A 16057-nucleotide genomic window follows, 5' to 3' on the forward strand; every position below is an offset into this window, starting at 1 on the left:
CTTTCAAATTTATATTCACACAAAATGTCAATACGTAGCAATACAGGCCAATAGAGGCTCTATTCATTAGAGCAGCTTCCACTTTGGTGACATTTCGAGTTACATAGCTTTTTTTCTTTACGACACTTGCGCTCGTCGGATTTACAGCTACCTTTACAGCCACATCGACTATAGCCTATCTTGAATGACAATCTTGCACATTCTCTTAGTTAAATCTCTATCTGTGGAATATCTTCGCCATTCTTTTCACATAGGTTGTCCCTTTGGTGTCAATTAATCAAAGTGCCCAAAGAAATAATAGCGGTATTTATAATGACCGGGCAATGTGAGAAATTATTGTAAAGTAATTCAAATTTATCAAATTGCCCGATTTTAATGGTCATTATTCATAATAACCAAGCATTATGAATACTGACCTAAATAATTACATTGCCCGTAACAGATGTACGTTCCAACTTTGTATCAGGAGTTGGGTTCTTTGATGTTTGAAAAATGGCAAAGGAAAAAAATGTTTCTTTTGACCTCAAGAATCAGTAGATAAAAAATTGAAAAGTGCGAGGTTGCGAGGTTTACAGCAATAAGTTTGGATCAATAAAATATTTATATATATATATATATGTAGTTTCATATTACATATATCGAAAATCGACATTTACGTTACGACCCTTCATGTCGGTTTCTTCTAAACTTTATTTGCATACCTATATACGATAAATTTATATATAACTCCAAAGAAAACATTTTATGTCTGAAAATCTTTGGCAACGAATTGAGTTTAGATTATTCATCGCTTTGATAAGAAAAACCTATAATAAGCTCTACACATATAAGAATATCGTAGTGCCCACATGTAGGTTAGGCTCTGAGGAGAAATTATTGTTCAATTTCAAATCATTGGCAGATGCTTTGGATATTATAATAACTAACGAGCAAGCTATCTTCAAGACTTTTTTGAGGTCGAGGATATTCAAATTATACTTAATGCTAATAGATAGTTCATTTCCTACTGAGTACATTTTATTGATAAAGATATAGTAAATCCAAGTCCACGTGTCCTCATTAGTCTGAATGAAATGAATTTGCCTATTATTTCCGCTGAACCGAGTATGAGTGAATTCGAAATGAGGAAGTATTTCGAAGTCTTCGTGAATATATAGGGTGTTCCATCAAATATAAGAGTTGAGGGAGTTTCAGGTGAAATCGACTGTACACCATCAACATAATTAAAAAAATCATCAGATAGGTCATGCATCATTATATTTGCCTGGAAGGTTCCATAAATATAGTCATTTTCATATCAAAGATATTTCCTTGGTTACATACCTACTATAATATATATCAACCCTTATGTAGTAACATCAACAGATATAATGAATTGAAAGAGATGAAACTGGTTGCTTTCAACCAAACATTTGTAAATGCGCCATATGTAGCACTTCTAAGTTGTTGTTGAGGTCGAATGAGCACTTCGAAAGAACATGAGGTGTTCAATAGGAACTTTCACGAATTTTATGAACAATGGAATAGATTCATGAACAAATTGCATCATTTATTTATCGAGTGCTATCGACAGAATTTGATACTACCAAACAACAGAGCAGATAGCTTCTTCTTTGATAGTAAAGACTTGGATATTTATATGAAAAGATTAAATAGTAAATTTATTTTGCATTAAAAGACCATTATCATGAGGTTAAGAGCAATAAATATTAGAAAAACAAAGCTACGGCAGAGTGCCTTCAAAATCTGTTTCTTACATAAGGTCAATGGATTCTGGCAATAAATAAAAGAAATGAAAAATATGCGATCAATTAGAAGGCTTCACCAATGAATTATTTTTTGTAAGAAGAAAATCTATATAAAAAATTAAATATTACTAACTCGTCTAGTTCGTAATAAGTACGAAAAAGGCTGATATCAAAAACTGCCTTGGATATTGTATAATCATTATATTTTCAAATCATCTCATTCGAAAACTAACGGGAAATTATACTGAATGAGCCATTGAGAACGAAACAGATGAGGCTCTGTAGGTTGACAGAACCGAATTATATGAAAACCCTCGATCACGCCAATTTTTGATTCCGGGGGACAACTTCTTCTGAGATTAAGTTCAAAACCGTTTCGCTCCAACCCTTAGTGTTACAATCCCAACTCCTATATTTGAAATAGGAAAGGTGGAGTAAGTTATACGTTATGCCTTATTTGGAAGGTCTTTCTCTTCTGAATTCAGCATTTTTAATTTTTATTCATTCAATCCATTCATTTTTTATATGCTCAAATTTAAATTTTGTAAAGAAATGATCATATATAATCCAATCGCTTTCATGAAAGCACTGGGTTAGCCATGGAAATTTGACACATTCCACACTGTATAATACTTAATTCTAGTAGATAGTTCATTTCCTACTAAGTACATTTTATTTATAAAGATATAGTAAATAAAAATGTGAGGATATAATATTTGTCAAAACAATGAAAGGATCAAGTCTAGAGGCAATGGGTACATCGTCAAGGCCACCAGATGGAGTAGGCTCCACCGAAAAAAAGCAGATGCTGACCATGGTTTCGGTCTCGTTTGACCTCGTCAGAGCAACATAGCTTCTTCTCCGATGAAGTAACGTTTGAATTGGCAAATTTGGCTAGCTCATTTAGATCGTAACACCTGTTGATATTCATATCAGCGTGTGGTATGTATCTGAATAATTTATTCTTATTATTTTATCTATTGCCTCTAGGCGTGATCCTTTCATTGTTTTGACAAATGTTATAACCTCACATTTTCTTATACAGTGTGAAATGTGACAAATTTCCATGGCTAACCGAGTGCTTTCGATTCTTATTATGTTTCAAAACATTTTTGGGTTTTAATTCAGCGCTATGTTGTCCGTTCTACGTAAAAGTCTCAGTAATTAGCTACATTTAAATCCTCTTTATTCACAATCTTTCTGATCGTGTAAACATTCAACTGAATTTCTAAATAATACTTCCTGATACTCTGTCTTCTCTATTTTTCAATCCACTTTCAGCAATTTTTTTAAAATTAGTTGTGGCAACGTCATTATGACATTAACGTCATTTCAACCTTACTACAGTAGTTACAGTAGTTACAAAAACATAAGAAAATTATTTCATGGCCAACCGAGTGCTTTCATAAAAGTGAATGGAAGTTAAACATGCTATGTGAATCAATCAAATTTTCACTAATTTATTCTATGGTTTTGACGATAATCATTAACTGGCATCATCAAAATATTACTCTTTTTTCAATAAATGAGGCAAAAATATTTTATTCATTAGCAGAAAGAATTGAAATAATTTTTTATATAGTGGTTAGGGTTGTAACACTAAGGATTGAAGCGGTACAGTTCTGATTTTGATCTCAGAAGTTTTTCCACTGGAATTAAAAATCAAATCGTTTTTAATTCGATTTTACCAATCTATAGAGCCACTGTTATGTATTCGATGGCGCATTCTGTATAGACCCAGAGATTTATATAGACAAGCAAAAGATGAATGAGTGTTAAATGAAAACTAATGGTATGGTTGGAAAACTTGAGAGGCGAATAAAATTCTTGATTGACGGAACCTTATCGTTCAGCTTTCGATCAATGATTCGGCATTGACCATTCATATTATCATTTTTGTATCATATTATAATCGATATAGGTTCATTCAAAGGAAACTGTTTCAAGTTATTCACGAATAAATCAATTTCGGTAAACTCATTAGCGAAAAACTGCCAAAGGGTAGATCATTCAATCAAAGTGTTGTGAATAATTTTTTAATTTTTGTCGAAAATGATTTGCACGCATAGTTGTATAATATTGACTACCTCACAAAAGAACTTAATGTCCTTGTTTGTGGGAAAACAAGCATCAATTAGTTTCGCTTGTAGCTGCTGCTACATAGTTATCAAGCATAATGAAGGAACACAGCCAAAAATAGAATTATTAAGATTTGGATGAAAAATTCCGTAATCATTTCAGAATTTTCAATATCAAGGTTGAGTGAAGGTTATCTTATAATCGTTGATTTCTGTACCGAAAATATATTCCTGAAGAAAAGTAACAAAAATTCATGAAATTAATGTATTGACACTTCCTTACTATGTTTTATGAAATCTATGAAAAAAATTTCTGAAAGATACAGGGTGACTGGTGACGTGAGGTATAACGGCTCAGTGAAGATGCCACATAATGAGAGATACTGATTTCAGAGATATAGTATGATTTATAAAAAAAAATGCTAAAATTATGAACTCCCATATCCTCGTAAATAAGCCGAAGTTTTTGCTGGTGTTTCACGAGCTTGTTACTCGTTGCAGCTAGATACCAGGTGAAAATATCACCGGATATATGCGATAAAGAAAACTCGAATAGAATTTGAATACAGCGAAACAAACTGGGGAAAGATTTGTTTTTGCTTGAATGTCACAATTTTTTTATGATTTTCATGATATATTGAAAAAGGAGTATGAAATCATTTATATCTTCTTGAGAAATAGAAATAATTTCTTGATAGGACAAAAACGCTGAATTCGAGTTGCTGAATATTTACAGAGCGTTTCTGAAAAATGACTGTTCGAAATATTGCTTTTGTTCGAGATATTCAAAATATTCCAAAATATATTTTTCAGTAATTTTTATGTTTTATGTAATACTCATAACGGATCAAAAAAATCAATTATCAGAGATATAAAGGGGAGAAGAGGCTTTTTCAATGCAGTTTTTTAGTCGCAGATTTGTCGAAACGCATTTCGCAGCCGGTTCTTCAAAGATATTTAGTTTTTCGTCTTCATCAATCATCAAGGTGGGGCACACCTTCTACAGGGTGGTCCAGATCGTAACCAAGAAATTTTAACCACGTATTCTACTTCAAGAATAAGCCCTAGTTTGTCATATAAACATATGTCGAAAAATGTTTCCTCTCCGAAATACGGGGTGTTGAAATTATAGAAAAAAAAATGTTTCTTATTAATAACTCTGCTTAAAATATTTCTATGAAATTTGAGAAATAGGTTTTGAGCGCCAAGGAGCACTTTTTGCATAATATAATTTGTTTTTTATTCTAACAGTGGCGTCCGTACTGCAGCGAGACTGAATATTTTCAGGAGAAAAAATGATACGCCACTGGTTTTCCGACAATAAAAATAATTACTTAAATCCTTATTTAAATTGGGGCAAATTCGGTCTCTTGACTTTTTGCTGTACGAGGCAGCGTTTCCGGTTAAAAAAATAAAACACATTCTCATGCATGAAGAAATCGCCAAAATTTGATATGGTGGGTACATAATAATAATAAGACTATTTTTGCTATATCAAATTTTGGCGATTTCTTCATGCATGAGAATGTGTTTTATTTTTTTAACCGGAAACTGTGCCTCGTACAGCAAAAAGTCAAGAGACCGAATTTGCTCCAAATTAAATGCTGGTTTTTCCTAAAATAAAAATTACTATTTGAATCCTCATTAATAAGGATTCAAATAGTAATTTTTATTTTAGGAAAAACCAGTGGCGTATCATTTTTTCATCTGAAGATATTCAGTCTCGCTGCAGAACGGACGCCACTAGTAGAATAAAAAGAAATGATATTATGCAAAAAGTGCTCCTTGACGCTCAAAACCTATTTCTCAAATTCCATAAAAATATTTCAAGCAGTGTGAGAGTTATTAATAAAAAACTTTTTTTTCTATAATTTTAACACCCCGTATCTCGGAGAGGCAACATTCCTCGACATATGTTTATATAACAAACTAGGGCTTATTTTTGATGTAGAATACGTGGTTAAAATTTCTTGGTTACGATCTGGACCATCCTGTATATGAATTTTGTCATTTAAACATGCCAATGCCAATATTCGATGGATTCATTCTGCATTTTGAAATCATACAGGAAAACCTTCGTTTTTTCGTGAAGAATACAACAATCTTACATCCCTACCAGTCTTACCACTAACCAAGAATTTTTGTTACAGAGGATGTAGTGGATTGCTGCCCTGCCAGAAGGACACTATGGTTCATGGTGTTCTTCGGTTTTATGATCAATTATAATCTACGTCTGAATATGAACATAGCCATTGTATCAATGGTGGAAAATAGACCGAAGAGTAATATTTCATTGACGAGTGAGTGCATTGTGAATGAACCAGTATTCAATGCATCCAATATCCATAACAATTATTCCAATAGTTGGAACTCAACGGTGAATGTGAGTCAATTTAAATTTGCATTTTCCATTATTTCTCTATTCTCTCTATACTACATAATTGAAAGTTCATATGGCTGTCTACCATATCTGGATCCAAGCATGTTACTTGTCACACTATTTGATAAAAAATCTGTTCTTGCTAATCATAATACCTACATTCTACATAGAAAAGAACAGAGTAACTATCGAATCATCTTGGATTAAACAGAAATCCTTTAGTGGGTCGAAGTTCGAGTTCCTGAAACAAGAAAATCCCAGCAGAAAAAGACTAATACTAAAGTCTCGACTCGTCGATAAGACATGAAGTCTCGTCTAGAGTCTCGTCTCGTGGTCCCTAGTCTCGTCTCGTCTCGAGTCTCGTAAAAGTCTCGTAGTCTCGTTGTTTACAACGTTTTGTGAAAGCAGAATATTTAAATCTAATTATTATTTGAACGCTTACCCTAGTTAACCTACCGGGTAATTTTTTCCAATTTTCGAAGTATTATTATAATAGTGATAATTCTTTTATTTGTTGAACGAATTTCGAAAACGATTTCGATTAGAAAGTAGGATGTAAAATCATTTGCTCATAATATTGGTGATATTGTATGAACATGATGAACGAGACCAAGAAAAGAAAAAAAACGGGAAGAGACGAGATTCTCGTGGCCATCACTAAATAGAATGATAAAGAGTGCTTTTTCTTAATCTTTTTAGGGTTTTCACTCCCAACTCTGAAACAAAATCAATTAAAAAATGAAATAAACGATTTGCTCCTGCGTAAATTTTTGCACTAATTTGACAGGAGCAAATCAACTAGAAAAAATTGTTGCCTGACAATGAACTGAAAATAAAGAATTGGTCCAAAAAAAAAACAAATTTTCGTCTGTGCCAAGCTTATTTCGAATAAAGAATAATTTATATTTTTAGTTATATCACAATAAATCGAAGATACACGATTATTCTAGTCATGTGACTCCAAAAGTGCCCACATTATCCCCAACTTATCCATGGAATGAAAAAGAACAGGGAATTCTACTGGGGGCATTCTTTTGGTTACATTGGTTGACGCAGGTACCAGGAGGTATCCTAGCTGCCAAGTATGGGACAAAGCTGGTGTTCGGCCTATCCAATTTCATAGGCGTATTGCTGGCTCTTCTCATTCCAACAGCAGCCTCGTTTGGATATCGCTATTTATTATTACTGAGAGTGATTCAAGGAATATGTACGGTAAGTTGGTTTTTCGTATAAGGAAATAATACGAGTTTAGAGACTCTGATATTATTCAACTCCACGTTAACACGTTTAGTATTCTGGTGTTTTAAATTGGGAAACTTTTAATCAGGAAACATAGGGAATTCTTGTCATATTCCTGTTAGGAATGCCATTATTTGTGTAGCGGAACAGAGATAGAAGAAGAAAATTATTTTTATAAGGTATACAGGGTGTATCAGAATAACTATATCTAATTTTCAGAAATGATAAAGGGCACTTGCATAAAGAATTTTTGTTTTATGAACTCTTGTCCGAAAATGTGTCGGTGTCAAGATAACTATAAATATTTAAAAATGAATCTCTATCCAACATGAAAGAGTGGCTACGTACTGAATTGAAACAGGAACAGTAGGTAGTATTAAAAATAATACAACATTAAATGTTATAAAAATTGAACGATCTATCGCAGGAATTTGGACTCAGTAAATAAATCAATTATGATTTTGCCAACGTTTCGGAACCTATTGTTCCTTTCTCAAGGCTAAAAAGAGGCATTTATCAACCATACAAAGAAATACAACATTAAATACTATACCTCATCATACAATTAATAAGACATAATAGGTATATAATTAAAATATTTGGGCAAAGTCAGAAATAAATAGATGGTCCCGACGTATGAGAGTCAACAAATTAAAAACAATGAACGTAAATCGTAATGAAATATTGTGTTTTGGTATGATGTTGCGTTGACACATATTTTCAATCTGGTCTCAGCTTACTCAATTCGTTCCAACCAGCAAATATACAGGGTGACATAAATATAAAACATATAAAAATATACAAAACATATAAAGTATAAAACATATAAAATTATACAAAAGACGAACATCTCTCTGGCGAAAACATAAATAAGGCGCAGAGACAAATAATTCAGGGTTGCTATTCATTAGGTATTGTTATTCTCGATATCACAAAATCATAAACCGTACTTAAGTTGTTCGTATCTTCTCTGTAGTTTACTGTGCTATTTCTTCTAATGTATATCATTTCACTTAGAAGACGTCTGAAATAATGTTGTTCTTTATCTAGGATACTCACATTTTCAAAATTAAATCTATGCCCCTCTCTGTATGTGTGTTGTGTGAGTGCAGTTTTGTTTGAAAAATGATAGTAAACATTTAGAAGCTGAAAACAAAACTGCACTCACACAACACACACACAGAGAGGGACATTGATTTAATTTTGAAAATGTGAGTATCCTAGATAAAGAACAACATTATTTCAGACGTCTTCTAAGTGAAATGATATACATTAGAAGAAACAACACAGTATATATATATATATAATATATATATTCTTTTGAATGTCAGCAATACATTTTTAGTTATCAAACAATATAGCATATGTATGAGTTTCAGCAAAGGTTAGTGTAACGGGGTACCGTACAATTTAGAGTATGATACAAGAGCTTAGGGAAAAACCTCAGTAAAAAAACACTGTCTCCCCGTGAGAAGTGTAGTGATGACAAATTTGTTTACAGAATAAGCTTTTAATACTGAAGGGCTTCCTTTCCATTGACATAAAAATTTATTTATCCTCTTTCCATTTCGAAATAATATCTGAAACAAAGAAACAGAGCAGAAAACGAGAAAAAGGCGAATAATAAAGCCTGCATCCAAACTTATTTCCAGACTTGATGATGACTGAAAAAAAAAATAATCATAGGTACATAACTTGTTTTTCAATTGCATTGGGAGGAATATCATCTCTGCGTCAAAAATCTTCTGCTGATCTTGGTGGAGGATCACCCTCGTCGTTAGAAATGCCTTCAGTACACAAATTAATAATAGCCAAATCTTGCTTTTGACTGGGAGGGCCTTTCGACCAGGTCCAGTCTTCCAAGTGATGATTATTCTATTCTTCAGTTGTTCGAGGAACGCTACAGGAGCCTTATATTGGGGAATCATCTCCCATAGATATACCAGTGGTTTATGATTTTGTGAAATCGGGAATAACAATACCTAATGAATAGCAACCCTGAATTATTTGTCTCTGCGCCTTATTTATGTTTTCGCCAGAGAGATGTTCGTCTTTTTGTATAATTTTATATGTTTTATACTTTATATGTTTTGTATATTTTTATATGTTTTTATATGTTTTATATTTATGTCACCCTGTATATTTGCTGGTTGGAACGAATTGAGTAAGCTGAGACCAGATTGATTTGGTTTTTGTGGTCGAACGCAATCATACATCAGGATATTTCAACCCAATTCATTTAAAGTTGGGGAGCCGAAGAGGGAAATTCGGGATTTACTCGAGCGTGTCAGATTAATATAAGGGGACATACCTTGGACCCTGTAGAGTACGTCTACCAAAAATTAGACCTGTATATAGGGGGAATTATCTAGAAGAGCCTGTCAGAATAGTAAAAAAGCGATCATTGTACATACTTGAGTGTGTCAGATTATATATGTGGTTAATTACATGTTGAAAAGTATATATTTTTTTAATCTGACAATTTAAGCGTGTCGAAAATGTGTGAGAGGCCGCGAAAGTTGCAAAAAAAAAGTTACGTGTACATCCTCGAGCGCGGTGGCGTTTTTTCTTATTTTGAAGCTAATGATTCAAGAATAAGGGAAAAACTATAATCTGATAGTTTTAGCAAGTCGAAAAAATAAAAATTGGCCATAAAGGTCACAAAAATCATTTTTTTTTTACTTATCTCCTTCCCTGGGTTTCTGGGAATCTATTTCGTATTCATTATAAAAGTTGTAGAGCATAACATTTTCTACAAATTTTGTCCCAAGCAATTTTTTCTACGTTCAAACGTTTTTGAGATATATGGCGATTACTGCGAGGTGATTAGCAATACATGCTGATGCGAAAATTCACTCGTTGGAAAATAGTACATTCTAAGGTTCAGTCACAGACAACACTAAAATTTTCGTGACTAATTTCGAAATTGTCATCGCAGGAATACCTTGTCATTTTGACAATTGTAGATTAGACTGGGATTCTACATTGACCTTGCCCTTTCGCATGTGTGGCTAAGCTTCTCGCCCTTATCGCCCTCTAACTCGAGAACGGTTAAGAGTATGTAAAATTTCTTCTGACAAAAGTTGTGTAGAATTTTATTATCTACAACTTTCATAATGCAAACAAAATATTAGAGGACAGGGAGGGAATAATTCGAAAAAAAAGGGATTTTTATCATCTTCAAAGTGTCAGATTAAGAAAAGCCCCCCTGATTAGTGTCAGATTAATGAGTCAACACGTCTACAACACCCAGATTAACCATCTGTATGAAAATCTGACACGCTGGAGTATGTACAAGTAACGATCTTTTTTTAGATTTTCAAAGGACCGCTGTGACCTTGCGTCGCGTCCAAATTGTCAGCCCCTTCAAAATTAGCTTTCTTTGGGTCTAATTAACATATCCTCCAAAAATCTGACACGCTGGAAAAAATTTTTTTTACCATTTTCAACTCTTCCGTACGGCCAGTCCCACCGCGCAAACTGTCAGATGAGCATGAATTCATTATCAGAGACACGTAGAGCATATACAGTATCTTAATCTGACACGCTCGAGCATGCACACCTGACGATTTTTTTACATCTTTGAGACCCTGCAGACGCTTTTCCCACCGCTGAAAGTGCATACATCATAGAACCTTTTTTTCTTTCTTCCATCTAATCTTCAACATCCACTAGGTCTCCAAGACGCTCGAGTAAATCCCGATATAGAATCGTCGGCTCCCCAACTATTACCCCTAATCATAATTGAAGCAAACGTTTTAAACTCATTTATCCAGCCAGAACTCGATAAAATGTGGAATTATATTACATACCCAAATATACAATTACATTTATTATTTACTCGTATTACTCATATTATCATCATCCTGTACAGGATCCCCAATTAGTTCATCTTGAATAATCGCAAACAAAACATCGAAACATGTGCTCAAATCAACGAGCGTATGCTACCTATCCCTCTTGTCGAACGAACGATGATTTTGAGCCAATAAATTATACATTCGTTCCTCGAAAATTGCATTTTCCGGAAAGCCACGCTCATGGAGTCACGGACGTTTGACGAACAAGTGATCCTGATAATTCACTTTCGGGCCGCCTCTGCCGATCCATCCATTTGGAAACTGTGCATACGATAATTTAGGCAATTTAATATGAAATGTGCTGGTGCACCATCATGCTGGAAAACAATATTTCTTCGAGTTTGAAATAGAACATCTTCAAGTACCTAATTCTGGTAGAGTATGTTCCAGGAAAATTCTATACCCAAGACCATCTAACCGTGCAGGTTGCTCTGATTCAATTTTTCAATTTAGTAAGTAACTAACTAAAATCTTTCCTGTAGTAAAAATAGAGGTTGTTTTTAAAGACCTCTAATTTTCCCTGACTCCGAGACATTTTCGGACACTAGTGTATTGATAAAAAATGTTTATATAAGTGATCTTCATCACTTCTAAGAATTAGAAATAGTTATTCTTAGACACCCTGAACATTCGATTTGAAATTTGTTCGCCGATATTATTTTTTACTCCCAACTCCAATCCAATTATTCTTTTTGCCTTTATTTCGGTAACAGATACTTGAAAAATATATTTACCCTGTAGGGTGAAGTTCAAAATTCGTATATTAGGTATTTAGGTATTATTTCGTAGAAAAATACTGAAGCATTTCATTTTTTAATTCAAATTTTCATAACTGATTGAAGAATTACAAGCAACCCCTATAAGGGGTGGAGAGAGGTTCTGGTTTTTTTAAAGGAAACCCTAACTTTTTCGATGGAGTAGGTATTTTTACCAACATTTTCAACATTATGGTAATTGAATGATTAAATTGATTTAATTCTTATTTCCTCGGAGCAGTATCATTCTTTGAAATTTAAATGATAAATTAAAAAGTCCAATATTTAGCTCACACGTTGTGTGGAATCTAATATATTATATGTTACGGCTAAAGATAGATTAGCCGCCTAAACTTAGGTTCAGCTTCGGGTATTTGCTAATGTTAGTTTCTTCTATCTTTAGCCGGCTAAACTTAAGTGTAACCACATCCCATTGGCTAAAAATGTAGAAGCTGATAGAAAAGAACAAAAGTATTGACAAGGCTTGAGGGGTGAAAATTTTCGGCAATTAAAAAACGTGAAGAAATAGTAATATAATCAAACTATTGATGCAATTTTTGTATGAATTTTACATATTTTTAGCAGCAGAAAAGCATTCTGTAAAGCAGTTGAGAAATTGAGAATGAGCATAGGTATATTTGTTTCTTCTCTGTCTCAACGTAATCTTATTAGCGAATCGAAAAATCTAAACGCCTGATGACAAAATTCGAGACAAATACGCTATTTTGAGTGTGGGGGAAAACTGTAGAGTTAATGGTTATCTTTCATTTTGTTATTATTCATAATTTGCAAGGGAATTGAATGAGCAAAAGAAGATAATGAAGACAAGAATGATGCCGCGAACTTCTTCATCAAAATACCAAAGGTCAAATTCTGGGGAAATACAAGTAGCAGTAGCTGTACCCGATCTTGTTTGTAGCTAACCGGACTATTTGGGTGATAAGCTTTACGCTGACCGCACTTGAACCCTCCGAAATGATTCATCAAGGGTGGCGACAGGCCTTCTTTTGAAATCCGTATGTTCATTGACTTAGGAAAAAATTTTTAACAAAATCAGCAAGATAAAGTTTTTAACCATTTGCATATTGATGTTTTTTTTCGTTCTTTTTTGCAGAAGTATTGGTTGGAAGCTGTCGTTTCTATTTCGTAGAGAATTTTTCCATAAACCCAATTATTGAGTAGTAGGAAAAATATACTTTTGTTCACAGAAAAAAATTCTCTATGTCTCTATTTCATTGCCTTGTGAGTTCATATTCTGGTTCTTCACAGGACAATTGAATATCCACTTTCCTATTGTCCTGTAGAAATCTGTGTATCTAACTTCTGTATGTGAACTGATTTAAAAAAAATTAGGATCGATTTGAAGAGCATTAATCTCCTAGACAGAAGATAATAACTCATTAAATGTTAAATCGAGGGAATAATGAGATTTATGTTCCTGCTATGGTTCGATCAGTTCTGTGAAGCGTGATCACTAAAGTTTAAATCTTGAAAATATCAAATCAGTTTCTTCCGACTTATTTTTGCTGTTAATAACTCATTTATGAATATACCGAATGAAGAAATGAAATTGGAAAAGCCGAAAAGTTTTTAAGCACACAGTGAATAGGGGTGAAATTTTGGAGATCAGAAAAATAAGCTGAATAACATGTGCCAATTATCGAACAGTTTCCAAAGCTGACTTAGGATGTGGTGTTATGTTTATAATTCCACAAATGAGAGGATACATTCTGACTACAAAAAACATGATAACAGTACTAAGGACTGTTCAATCATGCTAGGAAAAATTTTGGGAAAAAAACGTCTCAACATTTCCAGCCATTCATAACCAATACTGACCACCCTTTTTTCAAGAACAAACATCTAAATATTTGTTGGAAAAAAGCAACACGAGTAATACTTTTATAGAAGCTCGTTGAAATACATATTTTAATAACGTTCCACCTAGTATCAGAAACGAACCAAATTTAAAGAGGTTCAAGGGTGAAGTTGTCAAGATACTTTTAAATTTATAACCATATAAAGCAGACAAATTCTTCAATTAGAAGTTTATAGCTTCACCTATCGACGCCATTTCTTATGTGGAAATACAATAATTCTTTATTTATTATATATATTTTGTTTTTGTGGTCACACGAGATCATACATGAGGATATTTAAATCGAATTTATTCACTCCTACTCATAATTGAAACAAACCTTTTAGACTTATTTCATCAGCTGGGACTCCATTGAATGTGGAAGAATATTACAAACTTTCATATACTCGTGTTACTTATATTTTTATCTTTCAATACAAGATCCCCAATAAGTTCATCATACCGAAGATGTCTGGCAATACATGTCGAAGATGCGTTCCTTTCAGTCAAACGAACTGAAAAATAAAAAATAATGGCGATCGAGCTGTTGCCGCGAGGTACCTTGCACGCTTATTGGCGCTCTTCAAATCACGTGACATTCACCAGGGTATCGTATTTATTTTTCAGTTCGTTTGTGAGCTTTAAATGAAAGGAAAGCATCTTCGATATGTATTGCCAGACGTCGATGTAAACCACGACCGCGATCTCGAACTCCACCATCCACCATCCATGCATCTTCGGTATGTTCGTACCCTAATGCTGGAAACGCACCGGATGCAACATTTTGTTGCGGCACGCACCGCTCGCAACACGGATTTAAGCTTGCAACACTTTTTATGAGAGACAAAATGATGCGCAACGTCTCGCAACAAAATGTTGCGTCCGGTGCGATTTCAGCCTAAGAGTACAAATACAGAACGCTTATGTAGCAGCTATGCTCCTATGCCTCAAACAAGGAACACATCTCCTTTCTAAAAGGAGCATAAATAGTTCAAACATAGATCATGCAAATATTTGTTTCATTGGAGATCTATATATATTACCTTCATGTGTTATGTTTATTATGATTCATTTATTATTGAAAACGATTTCAACAAAAAGATGAAAAATTATGGAAATTAATATGAACTATTGCAATAATATTGAACTCGGATTTTGAATTTTCAAATAGTTTGTGTTTATCAGTCATTTTTGAAAATAAAATTCAAAAACATCTCACATCAGTTCGGTGAGGTATGTGAACGAATGAACTCATGTTCAAAAACAATATATTTTCATAAATTTCAGATTACAAAATTAGTGCACACGTTAATAGAACTAGAAAGAATAAATTACATCATGCAAACTGCTGGGTTCATGATTATTGTTCTCCAAGAAAGATTAGGACATGTCCTTCTGGTCTTTGTACTTTCCTGCATTCCATAAAGTGAATAAAATCAACAGTTCATTAATCTTTTGGCTTAGGTCAAAAAGTTTTTAGATGAATTGTGTCCATGTTATGCGTTGTGAGAATTAAAAGAATGCTATATGCATATTTCATATCTTTCTGAAGAAAATTTTCAATATAGGTATATGATTTATTCATTTATTTCTACATATGAGGTACATGCAACACGTTATGATATAACCTATATCTAAATTTACACCAACCAGGACATTATTTATTCAAATATAATTTTTATATGCTGGGTATAATGAAAATAGCCTATTATGTTTTATAGGACTGCTATTGAGCTACAGTTCAATATCCATAGCTCTTTCTTTTCAGCAATTCACCATTTCACTGGAAAATCACTATGACACACAAATAACTTATCAAACGTTCAATATCTGCACTTTACTTTCAGTAATCCACTATTCAACTGACAAAACGTCTAAATGATAATAAATACATATCGAAACGACAGCAGTATCAATAGCATTTCTCACAATCCTCCATATTTGTTTACGTTTTACAGCGCCCTCGACGGTAGTTAAAACGCTTATGGTGTCATGCTCTGTTCATCATCTCAAAATGATACATGGCAAATAAAGAACAATGTTACAAATATGTTACGTGGATATCATGGAGCGGAAACATGAAATTTACAAAATGTGGATATAATTTGGATACAGCACAGGTACATCCCAAATATCGTA

General features: G+C 33.4%; 1 protein-coding gene across 4 annotated transcripts in view; it reads left to right on the forward strand.

Annotated features, from left to right (window-relative positions):
- The window catches only part of LOC123319985 (sialin), a 58907-nt gene that overhangs the window by 14354 nt on the left and 28496 nt on the right, over positions 1-16057 (forward strand). For 3 of the 4 annotated variants that reach the window (XM_044907107.1, XM_044907117.1, XM_044907094.1), the window contains exons 2-3: positions 5977-6209; positions 7119-7418. In XM_044907107.1, the coding sequence (XP_044763042.1) occupies positions 6021-6209; positions 7119-7418 (489 nt within the window). In that variant the 5' untranslated portion in view covers positions 5977-6020. Of the gene's footprint in view, positions 1-5976; positions 6213-7118; positions 7419-16057 lie in introns of all 4 variants that reach the window. The other variant, XM_044907099.1, reaches the window with a different exon arrangement.

Source organism: Coccinella septempunctata, chromosome 1 (assembly GCF_907165205.1).
Source record: "Coccinella septempunctata chromosome 1, icCocSept1.1, whole genome shotgun sequence".
Classification (NCBI taxonomy): Eukaryota; Metazoa; Arthropoda; class Insecta; order Coleoptera; family Coccinellidae; genus Coccinella; species Coccinella septempunctata.